The sequence below is a fragment of the Notolabrus celidotus genome, chromosome 3 (assembly GCF_009762535.1).
Source record: "Notolabrus celidotus isolate fNotCel1 chromosome 3, fNotCel1.pri, whole genome shotgun sequence".
Taxonomy (NCBI): Eukaryota; Metazoa; Chordata; class Actinopteri; order Labriformes; family Labridae; genus Notolabrus; species Notolabrus celidotus.
The window spans coordinates 39555800-39582143 of record NC_048274.1 but is presented as its reverse complement, the minus strand read 5'-3'; the positions used below and the strand labels follow the sequence as shown (position 1 = coordinate 39582143).

Genomic DNA, 26344 nt, shown 5'->3' with positions numbered 1-26344 from the left:
AGGGCTCAGGGCTCAGGGCTCAGGGCTCAGGGAGGACAGTGAGTTTGGGCCATTGTCTGGATGGCAGCATATTGCTCCAAATATTCAGCATTAATGGAACCAGTAAAATAAATAAGAATTGAAAAAACATGTAATGTTCTTATAGTTTCACAGAGGATACACTCATGCTTAGAAACGTTCACATCCACAGAGACATGCAGGAATATGTTAGTTTGTCACACTTCTTCTTCCTGCATGCTGCATGTCTCTGCTAAGTCACAGCCACTACTCAACTAACGCATTCATAGTTTGGCAAGTACTGACGTTTTGTTGAGTCCTTGATAAAGATACACGTTGTGTTCATGTCTGTTATAGATAGAGATGTCACCCGGTCCCTTTATGTTTTCAAGTCCCAATCTGCAGACTGTTGACAGGGAGCTTCACAGCAGAGCACGATGATGGACAGCCATGAAATGACTACACAATGAGAAACCATAGAGAACACAATCTCTGCACATACACTACCACACACCTACTCTGAATGACAACAGTGGAAATATTTTATTTTGGTTATTATTTTAGCTAAATGTTGATTTATTCTGCCTCTCATTACAACAGTTTGTTAAATGTTGGTACATGCTCAGTGACTTTTTCTGTATGAGCAATTTGAGCAGGTTGGCCATCAAAAACAACCAAATGAACCAACGTTTACTTTCACATATCCTCTCCTTTATTTAAAATTTGAAAGCGTGTTTTTGTGTTATTTATGCAATCAAAACATGTTTTATCTAAGTTATGTGTGCCACCATGCAGTTGTTTTTAATACATATAATTTGTGGAATTCTTTTGATTTCAGATACATTTTGGAAAAACTTGAGTATATCTGTAGATCATAACCACATCATATCATAACATCATCAAACACAAGTTTAACACTATGATGTATGTGAATATAAATAAAGATTGGAGATCCATATTCATTTTGCTATGGACTCACCATACTAAAAACCTATTAATGTCACTGGTGCATCACGATGGTTGTGTTTTTATACAACATAAAGGAACATTATTTGCATCACTGCTCTGCAAGTATTATCAGTGCTAGATTTATGGAAAATATCACAACTATTGGGACAACCGAGAAATCTGCTTTGAAGTTCCAGGCCCGACTTTGGATATTTCACCTAAGTGCTGAATGTTTGCTGGTTCTCTCCGTCCCTGCTGATGGGATACCAAACAACAGTGGACTCGTGCATTAGATATTGCGTTGCACACACAGGGACTGTTTTAGTCTAGACCAAACAGGGGGCTGCAGTGTTTCCATAGAGCTGGGCGATATTAAAAAAATGTTATCATGATCTATTTTTCATATCAGTAGATATTGTTAAAGCTGGGGTTGGTAATCAGATTTAGATCCACTTTTTGTTATACTGGTTAAAATGATCTTTATGTCCTGATGGTAATCAATACATAATGTGTTCTTAAAAAAGAGGTAAAAAAAAAGCTGCTATCTACAGCCGGAGTAAACCTGGGAAAACACCAACCAATCAGCCTTTTTGGGTGCCAAAATATTAAACCATTCAAATCCCGTCTTGCCGTTCTGCCCGCCTCCTGCGCGTACACTCCGAGTCTCCGTCTCCTGCCGCTGCTTCCCCTGACTCTACTGGCTGCCCCTCTCGCTCGAGCTTGGGCCTGTCCCCTCTGACCTGATGAGGGGCTTTGTTCAGGACTGTAGTCCGGATCAGAGTCTAAAAAGCTCTCACCAACAAGCAGAATAATTAATGACATTTACTAAGTCCTACAGAAAATGTAGATGTACTGTAGCATCCGTCCGGACGCTGTAGTGATGACGAGCCGATTCGTGAACACGTCGAGTTTTACTAACCGGTCACTGTCGGCCGTGATCACGACAACCAACAAAACAACAATCAATGTTTGAATGAATGAAGAACTTCTCCTCTTGTCTCTCCTCTCTCCCTCTCACACACACTCTACACCTCTCCTGATGCCTTCACTGACTGTCAACACTGTAGGAATTAAGAACATCTGCACTGAACACGTTTAACAAACAGTAGAGCTGTTACAGTATTATATATGTGTTATAACTTTTCTCCTGATATCGTGTCACCAGTACAACTGGATAATGCTAGAATGATAGTTGTGAGTGCTAACAGCAGCCATGTTTGTTTGTGTTTTTAACTTTCACTATGAGAATGTTTTGGTGAGGACCGGCTTTGAATCAGTCACCATCATATGGTCGCAAGTCAGCGGCGCTCGTGCATGTGATCAGGGGGGGCGTCGTTTTGGAGGAGCTCCGAGGGAGGAGGGAGGGGTTAGACGGAGTCATGAGGAAATGCTACATTCAAATTCATGCTAGTTTTCCGAGACTGCCAACCCCAGCTTTAATTATCACGATAAATATCAAATCATGATTTCATTTAAATGTAAAGTCAGATTTTTCTCCTGAGTGAAAGTTGAAGAAAGCAGACAGTTTGTTAGTTTGTATCTAGATTCAGTTTCTGATGAACTTCTTGAGTCCCTCAGTTTTGACGGTGTTAACAGGAAGCAGGTCTTTAATGTAAGATGAGATTTTTGTGAAGTTTTAGTTTGTAGATTCTTATTTTTCTCAGGTTGAGATCATTTGAATGATTTGATTTGAATTTATAACTAAAACATATCAAACTGTCTCCTGTGTATCAGTTTACAGAGTATTGTTTTGAGTAGTGCTCTCCCCTTTAAGGTTACTAAAGGCTGATGTATACTTCTGCGTCGAATCGACAGCGTACCCTATGCCAGAGGTCCACGTAGCTCCCGTACCTACGCAGAGGCCTACGCATGTAGCTGACATGCCCCTCCTCCAAAATGTAACCCCCCGTAGAATCGGCGCTGACCGCAAGCCCTGTGATTGGTCCGCTTGGCGGCATTGTGTTTCCCTTATTTACATCACTTCCAGTATCAGCCTCACATCGTCCGTGTATTTCATCTCCTCCTCTCTATTCTTCATGTAATCATGTCTGTATGATAAACAGCAACATGTATCAGCTGTAGATTAACAGAACACGCTCTGAATCTCTGTGGAAAAGGAAACAGAGATCGTAGCGGAGCCGGAAGCAGGCGACCGGCTATCAGAGAGACCGCACTGCCCTCAAGCGAGAATTGCTGCGCGGCACAGACATATCGAAGCACAAGTATGTGGTGCTCATGTCCGCGTCAACCCCTGCTGCGTAGGGGAGATGCAGAAGGATAAATCAGCCTTTAGGGATACAGTTGGAGTGATATGTTGGGTGGTAACTAGCATTTAAGGCACTTTAGCGCCCCTTCCCTTTCCAGTGGTTGGGGGATGTAATTACAGGTTTAAATATATTAACTTTTCATTAAATATTTTCTATATTTATATTGAGAAAAATTTGATCATGATAATTATTGTTATGGAATGATCTCCCAGCCCTATGTCCAGATCTACTAATGTATGCTGTAGCTCAAAAGATTGTACCTGCTAAATGAAAACACATCTCAGTCTAGTTGTGTTTGACCTACATGAGGTTTCTGTTTCATGTGTTATGGGTTTCTGTTAATGTCTAAGCATTTTTTGTGTTTATTTTTTTAATACAATGTCTTGCTTAAGTGTTCATCCTCTTTAACCTTTCCAAATGTCACACCTTCAAATTAGAATGGATGTTATTGAAGTTTGTAGTGGACCATGTTTCCCCACATCTAGGGGGTAACTTGAAAAACGTCCCTTCTAAATCCTGAAAAAAGGCATGGTTGGAATTATATGGACTAAAGCAAAAAATAAATGTGGGAAAAACATCCCCTGTAAAAATGCTCATGGGAGCAGAGGACTTCCTTTCCCTAGGCTGACCTTGGATTCTGGCCATGCAGTCAGAATGAGACCCCTGCAGGATGAAAGCTGAAGATATGCATAGAAATCAGAGCTCACACTCTTACACAAATACAGCCACACACAAAAAATAAGCAAGCAAAAGTCTCATCTATGTCACTCCAGATGTGTGACATATGAAAACGTACACTTTGAAAGTTAGTCTGCTCTTCGGACTGCTTTGGTTTGTCGGTTTTAGTCAATAGTCTAGATTAATCAATATGATTTCTAGTTGTAATACTGTGAAAAGTGGAAAAGTCAAAGGGGATGAATATGTATCTAAAGCGCTGCATTTAATGTAACTGTTTTTTACTGACTGGTCCTGCATGTCTTTGTATGTTAGTGTGAACCTGTGGATGGAAAGCCTGGAACCTGAAATCCTCTATGTGTCTCCGGAGCAGACTGGGCAGCCCACGCTCCCCCTCCCTGACTCAGAGGGCTCCACCTTGGCGCTAGGGGGGTAAGGAGCCTTCAGCACACTGCTCTCTGTTTGTGGAAGAAGAAGGGTTTCAGTTATCCAGCATCCACACCATGGAGTCTTTCATACACATCGTCAGTTAGTTCATGAATGCAGCTCCATGAGGTTTAGTTACTTCTTAGTACATCACTGTTTCTTTAAACATATGATCATGACCTAATGAGGGGGAGATGTTTTTAAAAGTAGCACCACCAATGTGTATCCCAGCATACTTTGCACAGCAAAGTGCTGGGTTGCAATACAATATTTAATTTCAATTGCACAAGGTCTAATGCCTGCCAGGGGTGATGGTGGCTTTATTGGCTGCAGTGGTAGGCATGATGGCACATGTATGTGAGAAGGTTAAGTTAGATTACAGTGATGTCTTCTGGGTAATATACCATAATACCTCTCTCTGCATGTTCCGTTTACTATTTCACTGGTATTCTTCAAACTAAGGATGTAACACAAATAAAACCACTGCACACTTTTTCTGCACCTTGTAAAAAAACTAAAATCACTCAACAAAAATACCTTGTTGGAAAATTTCACAACAATTCTAGAGAAATGGAAAGTGAACAATTCCCAAATTAAAGTATTAAATATTAAAACAAATAAGGTCAATCTCTTTAAATTAGGGATGTTCATTTCAAGTATTTTCTGTGATCGATCTTTGGAAATGTTAACGATCAATTATCATTTAATCATTATAAAAACCTGAACGTTTTCCATGTCAAAAATAATGACAAATATGTTTTTCCCCTAAATCAAATGTTCCTTCCTGACACAGTGTATATTACTGATGGTATTAAACAGCTACAGATCATATTGAGGTGTTCAACATGTTAACACGCTGAATATCAACGTGAGGAGCAGGCTTATAAATAGGTGTGTAGGTGTGGACAGGAAAGAGGTAAAGAGGAGGTGGTTCAGTTCCTTGAGGAGCTGCTAAAGAATTGCGAAGAACCATAAACAACATATACAGTGGGGCAAAATAGTATTTAGTTAGCCACTGATTTTGCAAGTTCTCCCACTTAGAAAGATGAGAGAGGTCTGTAATTTTCATCAGAGGTACACTTCAACTATGAGAGACAAAATGAGAAAAAAAAGACATAAAAGACACCTGTCCACAGCCTCAAACAGTCAGACTCCAAACTCAACCATGGCCAAGACCAAAGAGCTGTCCAAGCACACCAGGAAGAAAATTGTGGACCTGCACCAGGCTGGGAAGAGTGAATCTACAATAGGCAATAATTTGACATAGTGTGGTCTAGACCTCCTATGTTTGTAAAAGCGTCTTGAGATAACGTTTGTTGTGATTTGGCGCTATACAAATAAAGATTGATTGATTGATTGATTGATAGGCAAGCAGGTTGGTGTGAATAATTCAACTGTGGGAGCATTTGTAAGGAAATGGAAGACAAACAAGACCATTGATAATCTCCCTGGATCTGGGGCCCCACGCAAGATCTCATCCCGTGGGGTCAAAATGATCATGAGAACGGTGAGCAAAAATCCCAGAACTACACGGAGGGACCTGATGAATGACCTGCAGAGAGCTGGGACCAAAGTAACAAAGGCTACCATCAGTAACACACTACGCCCAGAGGGACTCAAATCCTGCAGCGCCAGGCGTGTCCCCCTGCTTAAGCCAGTACATGTCCAGGCCCGTCTGAAGTTTGCCAGAGAGCATATGGATGATCCAGAAGAGGATTGGGAGAATATCATGTGGTCAGATGAAACCAAAATAGAACTTTTTGGTAAAAACTCAACTCGTAGTGTTTGGAGGAAGAAGAATGCTGAGTTGCATCCCAAGAACACCATACCTACTGTGAAGCATGGGGGTGGAAACCTCACGCTTTGGGCTGTTTTTCTGCAAAGGGGACAGGACGACTGATCCGTGTTAAGGGAAGAATGAACGGGGCCATGTATCGTGAGATTTTAAGCCAAAACCTCCTTCCATCAGTGAGAGCATTGAAGATGGAACGTGGCTGGGTCTTCCAGCATGACAATGATCCCAAACACACCGCTCGGGCAACGAAGGAGTGGCTCCGTAAAAAGCATTTCAAGGTCCTGGAGTGGCCTAGCCAGTCTCCAGACCTCAACCCCATAGAAAATTTGTGGAGGGAGTTGAAAGTCTGTATTGCCCAGCGACAGCCCCAAAACATCACTGCTCTAGAGGAGATGTGCATGGAGGAATGGGCCAAAATACCAGCTACAGTGTGTGCAAACCTGGTGAAGACTTCCAGGAAACGTTTGACCTCTGTCATTGCCAACAAAGGTTTTGTTACAAAGTATTGAGTTGAACTTTTGTTATTGACCAAATAATTATTTACCACCATAATTTACAAATCAATTCTTTAAAAATCCTACAATGTGATTTCCTGGATTGTTTTTTCTCATGTTGTCTCTCATAGTTGAAGTGTACCTCTGATGAAAATGACAGACCTCTCTCATCTTTCTAAGTGGGAGAACTTGCAAAATCAGTGTCTGACTAAATTCTTTTTTGCCCCACTGTATGTGTGTGTGTGTGTGTGAGTGTGTGTGTGTGTGAGTGTGTGTGTGTGGGGGGAATATTCGAATAATCGGCAAATAGATGCCAATGATTATCGAATAGTATTCTGGCTTGAATTGCCCATCCTTAGTGCCTTCTAAATGTCCAGTCAGTGTCAGCACGGTGTGCAGTTATGTGACTTAGTTTTGATCACTCACTGACGGCCAGTGATTTGCATTTCAAGATATCCAGTTTGTTCACTTTCTCTGTTTCATACAGGCCCAATATGTATGAAACTAATGTTCACCATGACAGTGAGGCATTTCACAACCACAGGCTGTATAATAAATAGACATAGTATTGGTAACTAGGGCTGAATGATTAATTGCATTTGTGATAAAAACGTGATATGATAAAACGAGATATTCTAACCGCAAAGGTTGCGTTTTGACTGGTCATGTGATCTGGTCAACGTGACTTGCAAGCAGAGTGGAGCAGAGTGGAGCAGGCAGGGAGAGAAGTCAACGTTGTGCTTTAACCTGTTGCACAATGGCCCCAGGCTCCACAGAAACTGACACTGCAGAAAGTTTAGTACCAACGAGGGGCAGCACGTCAGTTGTGTGGATTTACTTTGGCTATAAAAAAAAAAAGATGCTGCGCAACGACAGGTATCTATTGTGCAGAACCTGCCTTGCTACTGTTTCTACCTCAAGAGGTAACACCACAACCCTTTATCAACACTTAAAAAAACACCACAAAGTAGGGATGTTAATTTCAAGTATTTTCTGTGATAGATCTTTGGAATTCAATCAATTATCATTTAATCATTAAAAAAACACGGTATTAAACAGCTACGATCATATTGAGGTGTTCAAAATGTTAAAGGGGACATATCACGCTTTTTTCATCAATATATATTGGTCTAAGAGGTCCCCAAAACATGTCTTTAAAGTTTATGCTCAAAAAAACACTTTGAAATCAGATTTTGGCATGCCTGAAAAGTCCTCTTCTTCATTCCTCATCAGAACACTCTGTTTTCCCTCTGACCACCAAATCATCCACTAGATCTTCAAATCTGCAGACGTGGGGAGTAAAACCGACCTCTGCCAGAAAGGCAGCAGGACCTTTTATGAAGGATTGGTCACAGATTTAGTGTTTCTTGTTGTTTTATTTGTCAGTATGTCGACGTGTGTCTTGGTACACAGCTACAGCTACAGCTACAGCTATGAACATGTAGCTATGTGGCTATGCCAATTAGCGCTAGCACTTATCCATGATAAATAAAAATCATCCACTAGATCTTCAAATCTGCAGACGTGGGGAGTAAAACCGACCTCTACCAGAAAGGCAGCGGGACCTTTCTGAAGGATTGGTCACAGATTTAGTGTTTCTTGTTGTTTTATTTGTCAGTATGTCGACGTGTGTCTTGGTACACAGCTACAGCTAGGACATGTAGCTATGTAGCTATGCTAACTAGCGCTAGCACTTATCCATGATAAATAAAAATCATCCACTAGATCTTCAAATCTGCAGACGTGGGGAGTAAAACCGACCTTTGTGTTTATTAAGACAGCCTACAACTAGCATGCCTCCCTCCTAAGCTCCTTTTAGCACACGTGTGTGCAGGTAATGAAAAACAGAGGAGGGATTCAGTATTATTTTATACAGTCTATGGGCTGAACAAGCTCCGAGCTCTGACTCCGTGACAGACCGGATATTGTTGTTACGTAACAAAAACACTGAAGTCTGAAACGGCTGGTTTCACACACATTTACAGAAAGGTGGAGAAATCAGAACAGGGGCAGAATGGATTTTTATCATTCTCGGGGGGTTTGTAGACATGCCAGGGAAACATATTTCAGGTAGAGAACCATTAAAAAGTCAATTTTGCATGATATGTCACCTTTAACACACTGAATATCAACGTGAGGAGCAGGCTTATAAATAATCTCTGTGGACTCATGGTCATAGAGTGAAGACTCAGACTACAACATGTGGATTTACTGCAACAGGACAACTGAACAGGATCAGATTTCAGGCTCAGTGTCCAGTTTTCTGTCTACTCGTTCTTATTGAGAAAAATAAACATTTAAACGTGGTCAGGTGTCAGCCAGGAGCGCAACCGGGTCAGAATCATTCCGACTGTGGAGAAAAAAAGCGCTCAGCAAGTCAAAGAATTTAGTAATTTTACAACTGTAATTGAAGTAGATAGATAAACCGTCTTTCATATTAATTCAATGCTTCATTTGCCTTTATCTTAAAGGTGGAGTAGGACATGTTATTTTGATACATTTTTCTCAATCACTAGCAAAAAGCGATGTATACATCGATAGGGAGTAATACACAAAGTGATCTAACACTGAGATGAGAAATCTCAGTTGTCTGTGTCAGCAGCTAGACTGCAACAAGTTCGTCCAATCATTCATTCGCCACCGAGCGCAATGATTGGCTGACCGGCCGGATGACCTGTGACCTCCCGAAAGACACACCTCCTGTTTACAGGAGTGCGCGTGACCTGACTGAGATCGTCATCAACAGGCTGTTCACTAACGCAGAACATCTGATAAACATGTCAGAGAGAGAGAAACAGACGTTTTTAAACCAACTTCTGCCCTCAAGTTCTGCCACTAAACAGAGCAAGAAGAGGAAGACTGTGATGGAAAAGGAGACGACTTAAAAACGCTGAATGAAGATACAAACACGGGTCAATATTCAGGATGCATTTCAGCGACAGCTGGAGGATTTGAAGGGTCTCTAAAGCGACGCCATGGTTACTGATTTTCTACTGGACAGGTAATCATGTCATTTCATTCGTCTTTGTGTTCATGGTTTAGTTCATCTATGAGACAGCTAGCGATAACTTCGGCTAATGCTAGCGGCCGGCTAACAGCTTGTAGCTATGTTTTTAGAGACCTGTGTACAGTCTGTTAGCTGCTAGCTCTTCTGTTGCTCTGTATCAGACCTGTGTACAGTCTGTTAGCTGCTAGCTCTTCTGTTGCTCTGTATCAGACCTGTGTACAGTCTGTTAGCTGCTAGCTCTTCTGTTGCTCTGTATCAGACCTGTGTACAGTCTGTTAGCTGCTAGCTCTTCTGTTGCTCTGTATCAGCATGAATGGGATGTTGTATAAAGTCTACATGCTGTCTTGTCTGTGTTTTCATAGCAACAAGAAGGAAACATCGACGTCCACACCGGTAAAACACGGGACGCAGAGGTTTGCATGAGCTGGGGGGGATGCCAAAGAAGATAACCAGGAGGCCGGATGATCCACGCCAACATGTTTACCTTCAACAGCCATTATTTTTATTTCTGTAATAAATACATTTTCTAATAAAGGTAAATGTAAAACAACTCTTTGATATTGCAATTATTTGTTTATAATGTTGTATGTTACTTGATATGGATTTAAATTATTTTGTGATTTGAAGAGAGAAGGCCAGTGTAAATTTAAAGATTTATTTAACAAATGTATACACAGCACACTCAAGTATTTTTTTACATGAAGATAAAATATATACAAAGGAACTAAAGGGTCACCATACAAGTATTGTATGTAATCATGTCATAGTTTCATTCACTCCCCACTGAAACCTTTATACTGTCCATGTGGAAGGGTCACGGATTTTCCAGATACAGCAACAAGGTATTACTCCTCTATGACCTGCACCAAGTGCTCCATGCTGCCAGACAACAACCTGTCTGTGCAGCATGGCGGAACTTTCTGTTGCTGTCCCCAGGATCTGGAGCTCGTCCCCGGTCGTTGCTCTCCCTCTCGCTCGTCTGACTTTGCCTTGCACTTGACCCCGGTCTCGTCCTCTCCGACCTGAGGTACTTGGCTCAGGATCGTAATCAGCAGTCATCATGAGAGCTCTAACAAGCACAAAAAACAGTCAATATGTTGTAGTTCCAACACGAAGACTGTCAACAATGGTGAACGCTAATAAATATATAGGCACTGTAGCCGTCTAGTAACTAAACATCATGACATGCTAAATCAAAATAAACATTCAGAACCGACTTTAGTTGTAATGCTGACAATACTGTTTCCACCTTTCAGGCTAGCCGGAGTTATTAGCCCGGCAGCAACACCTTACTCTAGCTGTATTCAGATGATAAAAACAAACACAAGTAAAGCTAACATGCAGGCTATGCTGTGCATTCTAACTAATTACATAATTTTTTAATGTGGTAATATAATCGGTTTACTTACATGGGAGATAGACGTGTTTTTCCTCCGATAAAAATAAAGTGAATCGCTCGCCGCTCCACAGCTAGCTATCGTGACGTCATCCTCCAGCTGGAGTCTGCCACAGCGCGTTCATGTGTTTGGAGGCGTGTCCCTCCCCTCTCCCTACAGGCTGCCCTGAAGGAGGGGGAGGGTCTGTTTGGCTGTGTGCTTTCAAAATCAAGCTAACTGCTGCGTCTTTCTCAGGATGTCCTACTCCAGCTTTGTCATAAGCCTAGACTATAAGAGAAGACAATTCAATCTGATATTGTTTATTGTAATACAGAATGATTTATTGCTTGTGTTTGTTGAAAAATACACAGGTCTGTGCAATTCACGCACTCTTAAACATCGCTCTGCCTACTTCTGAAATGTGAACTCTTGATTTTTTGTAAGAGTGATGTAAAATTTAAAGTTTAATGAGGACTGATAAGTAATTGTGCATTTCATTATCCTGTTGGTTGTCTCAGTAAGAAATGATTAGTCAACAATCTGAATATATGTTAGTTGCAGTCGTAAAATGTGTGTGTGTGGTGGTGTGTGTGTGTGTGTGTGTGTGTGTGTGTGTGTGTGTGTGTGTGTGTGTGTGTGTGTGTGTGTGTGTGTGCGCGCTATGTACACATAGACAAAAGCATATGTCCTTTACCATTGGCTCCCCTGTGTTTTCACACACACAAATAACATAAAAAGCAGTGCATCCCGTACGACAACAGGGTAAACACAGCCCCCCTCAGGCCGGAACCTAATTGTCGGCCACTGGTGTGGCTAGTCCGGGGATTAGCTACTGGCTGGGGAGTCCTATTCACTCCCTCTTTCATTCCCTCTGCCCACTGGGCCTTATCACCATCAATCTGACATGCTGTTTATCTGACGCTGCAGCCAAATCTGCTGGTCTAGGAGAAACGTTCACAAAGGCTGTGGACCATCAGCATTTTGATTGTGGAACCCCAAATGGCCATTACTCTCTATGGCCTCAGTGATCCCAGCAGCCCTCTTTGGATAGTCCCCATCCCAAAACCTGGAAAGCTGACCTGGAGGCCTGTTACTTTGTTTCTGTCATTTGTGCTCTTCTTCGGTCTCAAGCGAAGGTGGTTCTTTGTGTGTTGTTCTGTGTGTCATTGGACAGGATCTCCATGTGGATTTGTTTGCCGCAGAACACTGCTTTTTTGAAACAGTGCTTTGCCTCAATATTCCCCTCATCAGGGATTTACCAACAAGTGTACGATCTGGAGTTTACCACCAAAAACTGATCGCTGTGTCAGTGTAGTTTCTTTGTGCTCAAGAAGAAGAGAAGACAGAATTTCCATCATGGCCTCTTTTAAGCTGGATTTTCTCCCTGATATGATGGTCGACCACTGCTCTTTGAATTCAAGCCCAGTGTAAGTACCTTATTCTGGCTAGTGTGTAAGTGTGGTGTGTTACTGGTGTTAATCTGTATTTGCTCAAAAGGTGTGGTCTATAATCATGAGGAGATGTCAAATTATTTGTCAGGGTGTCAATGATGTTTGAACTAAATTAACTTGTATATTTACAAAAATGTGAGCAGTGTCCATTCAAATGTTCGCAAAAATACCCCAAAATGTAGTGAATCCTTCTTCTACCATTTAATAATCCAACACATGGATAAGAGGTGTTATGGTATCTTTCTGTAACTTCATACTCAATCCATTTAAAGTTTACCACTGTCATGAAAAAGTCAACTTTTGGTGATGGAAACCTGTCTTTGATACATGGCATACCATATGAGTAAAGTAAAACGAGGTAATGCAGAGTTCATTGGCTACTCCAATCAACAATATGCAACAAATTCCTCTTTGACATGGAGATCACAGTAACAGATGTTCTTTCTCTGAATGTACTCATCAGAAAATCCCCTCTAACAGCATTAATTATCATTCCTAAATAAATGTATGTGGAATTGAAATCACTCAGTGTTTATTATCATACGAGTGACATGATAAATAGAAGATATGGTGAAGACAATGACGAGGTAAAAACCAGGGATACTCACCTAAATTAACAGTTTGGTCCTTCAAAATGTGGATATCTGAGTCTCCTCTGTTTGCAGCTGTTATAGCCTTGCACATTTTTTAACTCTAGTTGTCTGGCAGTGTCCACTGCTATATAACATAAATTGCACACCTGCAGTGATGATTCAGTCATAGTATATATCAGGCATTACACAAGGAGGAGAAAAGCCTATCTTGACTGTGGTGGTTCAACACTGAAAACTTCTATGTTACTTGACACAGAGTGAGTAGGATGTATTTATTTGGGCCCAGGTGCCTCTCATAACACCACTGATGCTCATTAAGTAGTTGCAACCATGCTCTGCTAAGTTTTCTGCCCTGGGCCATGCTGCCTTCATATGACGTTGTATTTCTTGTGGGGAAATTTTCTGTTGATCCTTTGCAAAGTTGTCTTTAAAGACTGCTCGAGAATCACACACTTTCCTTTGATTTCTTAAAGTTCCTTAAAAATATTATGAATTAGGATTTTTTTTCATGAAGCTAAAAAAAAAAACTAGTTTTCTTGCTGGGGTCCCATTCATGGGGGAGTGCGTAGAATCCTCTGAAACTATTTTAGCACTATGAAGTTATTTTAGCACAAAACCCCTAGAATAGGATGCACACACACTGGAACATTTCTGTCCAACACAATGTAGACAATGTAGTGCTCCTCCCTTTGCTTCTTATATTCCAACATGCAGTAAATGCTTAGTGCAGAGCATATAATATAATATAATATAATATAATATAATATAATATAATATAATATAATATAATATAATATAATATATATATATTTATTGTCATTGTACATTGTACAACAAAATTGAAGTGCAACTGGTTTGTCAGTGCAAAAGATGCATTAAAAGAACAGTAGTCAAAGAATAGAAATCATAAAAACAAAAGACAAACATAAATAATAAATAAAACCCAGACACACACACATCATTCAACATTCAGACATCCAGGTGATGCACAGTCCCCAATTTATATGTGCATTATTTAACACTAAGTGCACTCATTGATGATTACAAATGAGGTGTGTGATTAATGGATGACTTTTCCCTGTCTCTAAAATGTTTGTATGCATGGGTAGGAGTTTGTTTATTTGTGTATATTCTCCAAGTTTGTCCCTGGGAATCACAACCTTCCTTTGGATGATGGCGGTGTATGTCTTTATTGTATGCCCTTTTATGTGTTACAAGTACAACCCCAAATCTGCCAAATCTATTTGCAATGAGGCTAGTGGGATAGAATTGCTGCAGGAGATGAGTTTTTGTTGCTGCTAATATCTTTAGAGAGAAATTAAATGGAGAAAGTGTGAGTGCAGGTTCAGTTTGAGAGCATTTGAGTTAAGCCAATCTATATGTGGTAAAAATGTCCTTTGTCAAGAGGAACTAAGCTTGCATCGAATTAGGGATGCTGCGATTAGAGATTTGATGGGATAATAAACATCTGAGTAATCATCACAATTTTATGATTATCATGATAATTATGCATTGGTGATGTCACTCCCTGTGTCTGCAGACAGTTTGCTCCCTGTATTTCCTAGTTGTCTTCTTAATCTAGCCGTTGTATGGGTGTCAGTCATCGTGCAGGGCTGAGAAGCTCTCAGTCAACAGTCTGCTGTTTGGGACTGAGAGAAAGCAGAAAGGGACCACCTTTGTTACTCTTCTCAGCTCTCTTTGAGGTGTGTGTCTTTATCAGGTGTTAAAGGACGCTCCATGCTTCAGTATATATGCTGAGCGGTGACTGAGGAGAGTTGGCGGTGTAGCGACTGTGACAGAGCAGAGCAGAGAAACACACACAGGACGAAACACAACTTCAAAACAAATTTGGCCCCTTGCTGCTGGTTGGCATGGAGTTGTGGAAGTGTTTAACTTTGAGAGAATCAGAGATCAGGGATTTTTACACTCTCTCTTAATCTTATCCCTCCGTCGATGGACCACCGCTGCTCGCTCTCACTTTAATTAGCTAGCGGCAACTTCTGGTTGGAGTGTCGGCCTTTTTTTTTTTAAAGGTTCTTCTTAATACTATTGAATGAAAAAATAATGGATATTGTGTCGTTTTAAGGCATGTGACATTAAAAAAATATTGAAGTAACAAAAAATGTATGTATATCCTTACTGTGGCGCTAGCTTAATTTAGATAACATTAGCTGTCACTGACAAAGTAGCTCTCAAATGTCATTTGTACTACCCAGTCTTGTGTTGCACTTGTGCAGTATTTTATCACATTAGGAGTGCCACAGTTGCAGGTATTGGATGCTTTGTGTGCAGTTCCTGCAATCCTGCTCTGACATTCAGGCCCTGCAGTGTATGGTTCTGTGTGGGAAATATGAGGTGGCACCTTGGGGACAGATGGGTAGTGAGTTTACCATGTAGTGCTGGGTGATAATTCGTTAACAATAATTATAGTGATATAATTTTTCTCGATATAAATATAAAAAATGTTTGATAAAAACTAGATATAAATAAACATGTAATCACACCCCCTGGCCACTTAAAATAACACTAGTATCCACCTAACATCAGACAGAAGAAGAAAACGACATTGAACAGCCAATCATGTTGCAGGGTGAGAGGTAGGCGGGGCTTATGGACGTTCAAAGTGGAATGCAAACACAGCTGAGACGAGCGACAGCGACACTGAAGAAAACTCAAAACCTAGCAGCTCAAAGCAGAGTGGTTAGTCTGACCCTGTGTCGACTCTGAGTTAACTATTAACTTCATACACTTCATTAAATCTACTTTCAGGATGTGGGTAAAGGAAGAGCACAGAGACTACTTCTGCTGTGAACACGTTTAATGTCCAACACAACCGTAAGACCGAACACTGAATAACCGTGATGCATTCACCGCACTCTGTCTGTAACCCTTAGTAACCTTAAAGGGGAAAGTACAACTCAAAACAATACTCTATAAACTGATACACAGTACACAATTTGATATATATTTGTTGTAAATTTAAATCAAATTATGGAAATAACCTTAATCTGAGAAAAAAAATAATCTACAAACTAAAACTTCACTAAAATCTCATCTTCCATTAAAGACCTGCTTCCTGTTAGCACCGTCAGAAATGATGGATTCAAGGAGTTCATCAGAAAACTAAATCCAGATACAAACTAACAAACTGTCTTCAACTTTCACTCAGGAGCAAAAATCTGACTTTACATTTAAATGAAATAATGATTTGATATTTATTGTGATAATTATCTTTTATCATGATAACATGATTTTCAATACCGCCCAGCGCTATTACCACATCCTTTTAGATTCCAGTGCATTGTATCTAATAGTATTACTGCGAAAGTTACCTTGCCTTGAACAGAAATATTAGGGTGAAGGTGGTTCTATGTGTGAGCTGAGATTTATACAGCACTGACTCAGACTGAATAAAAAGAGGAAACTCTGTAGTGAAGGAACATTTTGAGAAACCCTTTGATCTTTCTCAAACATGTCCTGGTGGCAGCAGTAATATTTAAAAAATAACGATACATTTCCAGTCCTGTTTTAGCTTGGAGTCGATTTTCTTTTTTAAAGAACATACAGTGAAGTCGGTCTTTAAATGAAATGTTTGATAACCAGTTATCAGCTCCTCATTGTACACTTCCTTAAGTCTGGAATGAATCGATTACAAAACGCCTCAAAGCTAATTATTTGCCTCCTGATGATTTTCTATACTGCTGTTTCGCATGGATGATTATTTCTGTGGCACAATGCACTTGCTTCTGTTGTTGATGTATATGCGAGGCGAGGGCCGTAAAATAATGGAGGAAGAGAATGAAGAAAATAGCAAATAGACAGTTTAGAAAAAAAGAAAACAATGTCCAAAGTGTGTTATCACTACAGCTGTAAACAAAAAGAAAACATAGTAGAGTGTGTCTGTTGTAGAACGGACTTGGCTTACCAGAACTTTTTTAATGCTGCAGCACCTCAACCCAAAATATCCAATGTGCGCATCCAGTCCACACACATTGGAAATATTTAATGGTATGTTAAGACCCAAAAATCAGTGTGGTGGCCATGTGTCCCATAAAACATTCATTCATTCAGGTTCATTTTTAAACACCGATTTGTCATGATTTTTTTTATTTATTCAAATTGACTCATGAAATTGTCTCAGTTTAATTTAAAGGGAAACTTCATTCATTTAAATTTGAATGTTTGGTACCTCCTGCATGGATGTCAGATTTCACATTCTAATGAGATTAATGTGCCTTGTCATGGTAGTCAGAATGGGAAGTTTAATTCTTTGTCTAAGCCATAGACTGTATAAAATATGGACGTAGTATCCGTGACGTCACCCATCTGTTTCTGAAGAGCTGTTTTGAGGCCAATCATCAGCGGCAGCCATATTGCTGCTGTCGAGTGATTGTGACTTAAAGAGGCGGGCTTTGAGCCTCCTAGCCAACAGCTACAGTGTTCCCGCCTGTCAATCAAGTCAGCTGTGCCTCTCATTGGAAGACTCGTAATCTCAATATCTTTGAAATTGCTGCGTTAGAAAAAAAATTCACCCCCCCCGTACAGTGTGTGCCGATCAAGAAATGAGCTATCCAGACTACACTGGTCTTTTGAACCAGGCTGTAAACATGTTTATTTCTGCTGTAAAGATTGGCTTTTTTGAATTGATGTGTATGTGGTTTCATATTTTTAGACTGGAGGTTGCCGCTTGGTCTAAGCTTTATACTCTCCCTCCACAGAGTCATGAATTATTCATATTTTAACATAATAAAAATACTTCCATATTCTTGCTGCAGTGGGAAACATATTTTCTGAGTTCATCCACAATAGATGCATTTCTTCTTCAGTACCATCCCAGATCTGGAACACAGTTATACATAGATATGGGTGTCAAACTGTTTACATGACCTGACTGTATCCTGTTAACCCGACACCCCCCCCCCCCCCCCCCCCCCCCCCCGCCTCTTCCTATGCTTCACTGACTGTTTGTGGCAATAACAAGTGACTACTCCAACAGTGAGGGAGAGAATTAGAAAGACAGGCAGACTGACAGACAAACACGATTTGAATACAGACATGTTCAGACATGAAAAGAAAACGTAATTTATCACACTGGTGTTGCTGGGTGTAACTCTCAGGTTTATCAGTGAAGTGTATGAAACCCACTCATTCTGGAGTCTCTGTTAACAGACAAACACCTTCTCAGGTGCTCTGGACTGACAAAAAAAAACCAGTGTCAACATAATTAATTCTGACAAATTTACAAAGTGCTGTCCTGAGAATACAGCATTCATCACCTGTCAGACTCTGACAAGGGCCGGGGGCCAGACAGAGTTTTGCAAAGGAGGCGACCTCATGATTTAAACCGTGCTTGAGATACCTCAGGTAATTGACCTTTGTTAGTGCAGGATCACCTGTAGTCCTTAAAGGAGGATCATCTGGGTGGAGGTTGTAGGTGATGACCTTGTTTTCATGGCATTAAGCCTGAGGCTATCCTTGGCACACGCTGTCTTCACTTTAAATAGAAGTTCCTCTTCTAGTTAGCAGGCCATGTTCCTGCTCCCTGAGGTCCTGACGGAGGACACAGTCATGGACTATGAGGAAGAGGAAGGAGGCGAGGGTGTCAACACCTCAGCCTGGAGATTATTTGTGTTTTTACTTTGGTTAACTTCAATCATTTAATCTTCCTTTTAAATATCTTAATTTGTGTGTTCTACTACTAACCATGGTTATTTGGTTTGACTACTGAGGATCTTCATTGACCCAAGAACTGTGATCTCCATACTCTGTGACATTATAAAGTGTCTTCACAGCATGTCATAACTGTTATCATTTTGTAGATTGGTCAGTGAGGAGGACTTGTTTTTGGGCAGCTGTTTGTGCCATCACAGTCTCCATGATGCGTGGGTTCTACATGGGATGGCTGTCTAGTAAGTATTTGTAAAGAAACCCTGATGTTTTAAGTTTTCTTGCATCTCTTATTCAAACATAAGAGGAATGGGTGAAGCATCATCTGGTAGCCTCAGCAGCTGATTCACATAGTTGATGACGTCCCTGAGCTGCTTTAAGGGACTACAGTATCTGTACTATGTTTAAGCCCCAGATAGACCTGAAGAGATGCACTCAACGTTAGTGGCATCTGCTGACAGCAAATTTGCTCCTCAGTGTCAGAGTGGAACAAGCAGAAGATTATAATTTAATCTAAGTTGACTGAAACGAATCACTCTGTCACTTTTATTTACGCGCCACTATCTGGTAGGTTGAGCAAATTCACCTGACACTGCACAAAAACATTGCATTACATGTGATGATTCTTTACCCTGCAGTGGTGTTGGGGGGGGGGAGTAAATATATCTCATGTGCTCTAAATCAAAAATATGTACAAAACCCAAAATGTGTGTGTGTAGTAGTAATGATGGTATTAAAAACAACATATCGTCGCAATGTGACATCTGCTGTGACAGTATAGAAACAGGTACATTCCCTCCCTACATTCCCTTTTGTCTGCGTTTCGACTAGATGGTGCAAATCAGGCCAGTGACTTATGGAGGGGGGAAAAAGGTAAATGCACTACACCACCAGACCAGTAGAGGGCAGTAAAACAAAGCCATTCATCACAGATAACACCATAGAAGCAGACGGACAGGCAGGTCTCATTATGAGCAACACAACAGTTAGCCTGTTAGCATGAAGAGACTCAGCTGGTGCTGTTTTAGATGGTGCTATATTTCATCACAGATGGATTCACTGAATCAACACGTGAGAGGAGATAAGCGCGAGTAGCAAAGACGTTTCAACACGGCTTTAAAATCCTTTTGAACTCTAAAAGCCGTGGCAGAGATCGGCCGGTGTTTTGGTTTAAACAGCGACCCTGTTAACTGGAGACTTTCAGCCGGATGCATCCCTCATAAACGTCTTTAGACCATCATTAAATATCTGATGAGGATATTTTGAAATCTTAATAAAAACTAAACTAGTTTACATTCCCAGGAACTCCCTCTGTGTTTCAACAGCTGTGTAAACTCCACAAACACTGACACGTTCAGCTGAAGGTCTCCAGTTTACAGGGTCACTTTTAAAACCGGAACACCGGGAGAGACGCATTCATGGTGGGCTGAGAGAAGACTACTGTTACAAGCTGCTAAATCAAGAGAATCACAGCTTCTTCTTTTGAAAAGTACACACACATACAAAAAAGATAGAACAAATAAAAACTAATGAAAGAAAGAGAAATCAAGTGAATCACAGATGTGTGTGATGTTATTGTGGACGGAGGGAGGAATAAAAACACTGCGGTTAATCTACCAATCAGACACATTCAGCATTGCAGGCCCCGCCCCCCGAAAGTCCCGGGACCTTTGAAAAGTACTACCCCCCTAGCAGGGGCTTTTTTATGGGGGAGATTATCTACCCCTGAACTAAATTTAGACCCTGGGTCCACTGGTCGAAACGTATGTAGTTCAGGGGTAAAGTTCCTCTGGTCGAAAACGCCTGCCTAACCAAAATACACTACAAAGTTATTAAAACTGATCACCTTTATCATTTCAGGCAGTTTGAGCTCATTGTCTTCCCAACTGCTAATGGATCATGTTAAACATCTAACCATTACAGAGTACCAGCATAATACTCTCTTGGGACCTTTAGGTCTGTTTAAAAATGCTCTGTGTGTTTAATTTTTGGTTTGATATGACGACTTTTAAACTTCTAAACTAAAAAAAAACTACTGATAGACATCACATCAGAGCAGCTCTAGACTTGGAAATTGTACCTCGAAAAAATGAGCGTGTGGACTTTCTCCACCGTACGGACCTCCACACGGCTATTTTTGTTGACAAAGGTTGATATTGGAAGTCCCACCCCTTCTGGATGCTGATTGGTCTGTGTTGAAGAAGTGACATTGATGAGTGCAGGGATGTTCCAAAAGTTGAACTGTTTTCATTGAGAGTGCTGAAACAAACGTCAGCTGACACTGAGGGTGTGGACCAAGCGGCAACCTCCGGTCTAAAAATATGAATCCAGTGCGGAAGTGCTAAAAACTGCAGTTCATCAAGGATCTGCTTGAGGCTGGCTCCAGAAGTACCGAAAACCACATCCACACTAATTCAAAGAAGCTGATCTTTACAGCAGAAATAAACATGTTTACAGTCTGGTTCAAAAAACAAGTGTAGTCCGGATAGATCCTTTCTCGATGTGCTCTCACTGGACGGGGGTGAATTATTTTATAATGCGGCAATTTAAAAGATATTGAGATAACAAGTCTTCCAACGAGAGGCACAGCTGACTTGATTAGTGGGAACACTGTAGCTGTTGGCTAGGAGGCTCAAAGCCCGCCTCTTTACCTCACAATCGCTCTGCAGCAGCAATATGGCTCCCACCAACGATTGGCCTCAAAACAGCTCTTCAGAAACAGATGTGTGACATCACGGATACTACGTCCATATTTATACAGTCTATGGTGTGGACACAGTGATTAAAATTGCTCACCTTATTTTCCTTCCTTCCAGCCTTCCTCTCGATGTACACACAGCTTCATCCCCTGCCTCAGCCCCTACCGCTTCCCTTTTCTGTGTCTGGAAGTTTTTACCAGGATCGGCTCAGTGCATCCCTAGCACACAGGAGTCTTGTCTCCACCTGAAGGAGTTTTACTCCACCATTGAAAAGACATTTATGCCATCTAGAACATAGTTCCATAGTTTTTCGATAGGATCTGCTTAGTTGGCTCTTAAAAGGTCACAATAGACCAAAACCATTACGTATTCAAAATCATGAAATAACATTATGTGTGCATCTTCAATGCAGCATAGAGATAACCGATCACTGTGATTCTGTGATACCATACCATTTACATGTGAACATCTTTGAGCAGCAGATAAGAGCACCTGGGTGCTGAAGGCAAGGGTTGGTATGTAAACTAGATTTTATTTTTATTTTTTATGAACTTTGTTTATTAGAACTTTTCTGAAAAAATTTGACAAATGTGTTAAACCCTTGTAATTGACAATGTATTATCATAATAGAATAACAATAATTATAATAAAAATAATACGATATATATGTAAACACATACACACACATATATATATATATATATACAAAAAAAAGGTGTTAATAATAAAATAAAACAATAAGTGAAGAGGAGATGGGTCTGCTTGGTCAAACCTTATACGTGACAGTGAGCGGGTCGTCTCATGTTGGAACAATCAGGGTTGTAGAAATACAACAGGACATGGGTCAGGCCAAGAACCGAGCAGCACAAAGTAAGGCTTTTATTGGGGAATAACTGGGAAGATAATTGTCTTTGCATGATCCAGGAAAGGGTCCTACATCTTATGAAACCTCTCAGAAGAGCCCCTTACTGTGTATCTGATCTTTTCTAGTTTCAGGTTGTTAAATACTTCCTTAATCCATAGAGTGTGGGAGGGCGGGGCTGAAGATTTCCTCTTCAATAAAATGAGCCATCTTGCCAACAATATAACGAAAGCTATCAAATCAGCTTGATGTTTAGACAGAGGTTAAAGAGAGACACCGAACAAAGCAGTGATGGCATTAGGTTCTATATGAATCCCTGTTATCTTTGTCAAGAAATCAAACATTTCAGTCCAGTAAATATTCAAAGAAGCGCAGGACCAGAACATATGCACATGATTTGCAGGTACCTGATGACATCTATCACATGAGGGATCAGTGTTGTCATAGATGTTAGAGAGCCTCACTTTGGTCCAATGAGAGCGATGGATGATTTTACATTGGATTAACCTCTGCACCCGTTTGAGAACACACTCCCAAAGATCGTCAGAAATTCCCTCCCTACAAACTAGATTTTCAGTGATTGTATCTACTTATTCATTTTTTCTTTCTTTCTTTATTTAACCAGGTAAGAGACTCATTGAGATTTAAAACCTCTTTTTCAAGAGTGACCTGGCCAAGACGGCAGCACAAAATAGGTTACAACACACACAACAAGCACACAACAAGCACACAACAAGCACACAACAAGCACACAACAAGCACACAACAAGCACACAACAAGCACACAACAAGCACACAACAAGCACACAAAACAACACAAATAGAATACGGTCACATGGTTACATGATTTCACAGTGCAATCACAAGATCCAATGGAGCTTGTTTCTCTGTCTTTTATGAGTGACTTGAATTCCCCCAGAGTCACAAGATGTGTCAGTTTCAAGTCCTTCTGCACATCGTTCCAGGTAAACAGGGCTGAAACTTTAAAAGCCTTTTTGCCCAGTTCAGTTCTGACTCTCGGGACCCACATCTGTATGATGTCTTGAGAGTGCAGGCCATATTGGCTGCGGTTTCTACACGTGTACACACAAATAAGTAGGGAGAAGTCCAAGAATACATTTATAAATAAAGATCAGCCAGTGAGAGAGTCTACGACTGGACAAAGACGGACAGTGTGCGACAGCGTATAAGGAACAGTGATGTACATGATAGCTGCAATCAGTAATAAAACGCAAAGCACAGTGATACACAGGATGTAATTTCTTTAAAAACTGATGCTATTCTAATCTGTGTGCATGTGTGTTTGTGTGTACACATATGTGGGATGTTCTATCCTGGTATCAATCTGGGCATATTTTAGGTGATCATTGATCGGCATTTGAGCCGATGATCTCCCCCAATCATTTATGTCAGCTGTCACTGAGCAATATTTGCAGCTGAACACAAACGTGTGAGTGTGGCCAAGCTCTCAGAGTTCAGCTAACTATAGATACGTAATAAGAAAAATAACAAACGGGACATGATGTGGAACTCCAGCCAGCTGAACACATGTTTTAGTTATTTAATGTACTTAATCTATTTTTGTAAAAAACAAAACAAAACACAAAAGTTTGCAACCAACTCTCTTAACTTGCTCATAACTTGTGCAGCTTTTATCTAGGCAAACACAAGCATAGGATTGGGACTCAGTATCAGCAGATATACAATATAAAAAAATCTGATCTGGATCAGGGGCAAGAAAAAGCTGATTGGGACATCCCTACAGGAAGTGCGACACTGATCTCCTTCTACACCTTGCCGGCATAGAAATATATACAAAATATATTTTTACTTCAGCCTCTGAGGTTTTAAATGAGTTGTTGTTCCAGGACTATTCCTCCACCTGTTGTTTTGCCACTGGTGTAAGAGTTGTTGGAATAGGCTGAGCACTGTGTTTGATTTGTTAGAGGAAATACTCTTCAGGTAAGGATTGTGAATTGTTTGTTTTAACATTGATAGCACAACGCTCTGTTAGAAGTGAGTGTATTTTTCCCAATGCAGTATGTGTCTCAGAAATAAATGATGACCTTCATGGGTCTGCTCCAAGTGATCCACTTGCTTGTGGTTGAAATTCTTCATTGTTTCAGATTTTTTCATGAAGGGCTCAGAGCATTTAACTTTTTAGCAGTCAATTATAGTTGATTGATAGCAAGAAAAGTCTATTGTTACATATCAGAAACTTCCTTTGGCTTTGTTTACTTCATTGTGTCTTTTAAAATCCCTGAGTGTAGGAGGTAAACACAGAAAAAGGGTTATGTCTTGTAAACATAATGACATCCGAGGTAGTATCAGGCAGTACTTCCTCCTTACCAAGGTTATTATCGTTAACGAAAACTAACGAAATAATGAAAACGAGAGGTGAAAAAACATTTTCGTTAACTGAAATAAAATAAAAACAAGGCTTTACAAAAAAACTAAAACTAACTGTAACTGTATTCTGAATTTACAAAACTAACTATAATAAACTAAAATGATACAGCTAATGTCTTAAGTTTCATCTTTGTCAGTCCATTTCATACATAAACTGTCTGCTAGCAGAGCGTCCACACTTTACCTGCTGCAGAGCATCCACACTTTACCTGCTAGCAGAGCGTCCACACTTTACCTGCTGCAGAGCATCCACACTTTACCTGCTAGCAGAGCGTCCACACTTTACCTGCTAGCAGAGCGTCCACACTTTACCTGCTAGCAGAGCGTCCACACTTTACCTGCTAGCAGAGCGTCCGCACTTTACCTGCTAGCAGAGCATCCACACTTTACCTGCTAACAGAGCATCCACACTTTATCTGCTGCAGAGCGTCCACACTTTACCTGCTGCAGAGTGTCCACACTTTACCTGCTGCAGAGCATCCACACTTTACCTGCTGCAGAGCGTCCACACTTTACCTGCTGCAGAGCATCCACACTTTACCTGCTGCAGAGCATCCACACTTTACCTGCTGCAGAGCATCCACACTTTACCTGCTGCAGAGCATCCACACTTTACCTGCTGCAGAGCGTCCACACTTTACCTGCTGCAGAGCATCCACACTTTACCTGCTGCAGAGCATCCACACTTTACCTGCTGCAGAGCATCCACACTTTACCTGCTAGCAGAGCGTCCACACTTTACCTGCTGCAGAGCATCCACACTTTACCTGCTGCAGAGCGTCCACACTTTACCTGCTGCAGTGTCCACACTTTACCTGCTGCAGAGCGTCCACACTTTACCTGCTGCAGAGTGTCCACGCTTTACCTGCTAGCAGAGCGTCCACACTTTACCTGCTGCAGAGCGTCCACACTTTACCTGCTGCAGAGTGTCCACGCTTTACCTGCTAGCAGAGCGTCCACACTTTACCTGCTAGCAGAGCGTCCACACTTTACCTGCTGCAGAGCGTCCACACTTTACCTGCTAGCAGAGCGTCCACACTTTACCTGCTAACAGAGCATCCACACTTTACCTGCTAGCAGAGCATCCTTACGTTACCTGCTAGCAGAGCGTCCTCACATTACCTGCTAGCAGAGCGTCCTCACGTTACCTGCTAGCAGAACATCCACACTTTACCTGCTAGCAGAACATCCACACTTTACCTGCTAGCAGAGCATCCACACTTTACCTGCTAGTATCCCTCCTGCCCTGATATCTGTTTCCTCTGTTATCCTCTGTCACTTATCCTGCTGTCAAAGTAGGCTCTCCACACCATTACGCCTCCTTACTTTAAATACACACAGCAAGGTGTAACAAAGGCTTTAAACTGGTTGTGTTAAAATGTGCTTCTTGACAAATGTAACCTGTACACTGAAGTTGTGTAGGAAATCAACATCTTTGTTTGAAATCTCCATCTAATGCACGTGTGTTTGTCTTTCTAGTGGGAAGAAGATGAATGGGTCTCTGGAGCATCCCGACCAACCAGACATTGATGCAATTAAGATGTTTGTAGGCCAGATTCCACGGTCCTGGTCCGAGGAGCAGCTTCGAGAGCTATTTGAGCCTTATGGAGCAGTCTATGAGATAAATGTTCTGAGAGACCGCAGCCAGAATCCCCCACAGAGCAAAGGTCAGTTCTGG

At 41.0% G+C, this 26344-nt stretch overlaps 1 protein-coding gene across 6 annotated transcripts in view; it reads left to right on the top strand.

Annotated features, from left to right (window-relative positions):
- The window catches only part of celf1 (cugbp, Elav-like family member 1), a 58806-nt gene that overhangs the window by 7131 nt on the left and 25331 nt on the right, over positions 1-26344 (top strand). For 4 of the 6 annotated variants that reach the window (XM_034679968.1, XM_034679965.1, XM_034679964.1 and 1 more), the window contains exons 2-4: positions 4203-4319; positions 18849-18938; positions 26146-26333. In XM_034679968.1, the coding sequence (XP_034535859.1) occupies positions 4216-4319; positions 18849-18938; positions 26146-26333 (382 nt within the window). In that variant the 5' untranslated portion in view covers positions 4203-4215. The remainder of the gene's footprint in view (positions 1-4202; positions 4320-18848; positions 18939-26145; positions 26334-26344) is intronic. The other 2 variants (XM_034679970.1, XM_034679966.1) reach the window with 1 other exon arrangement.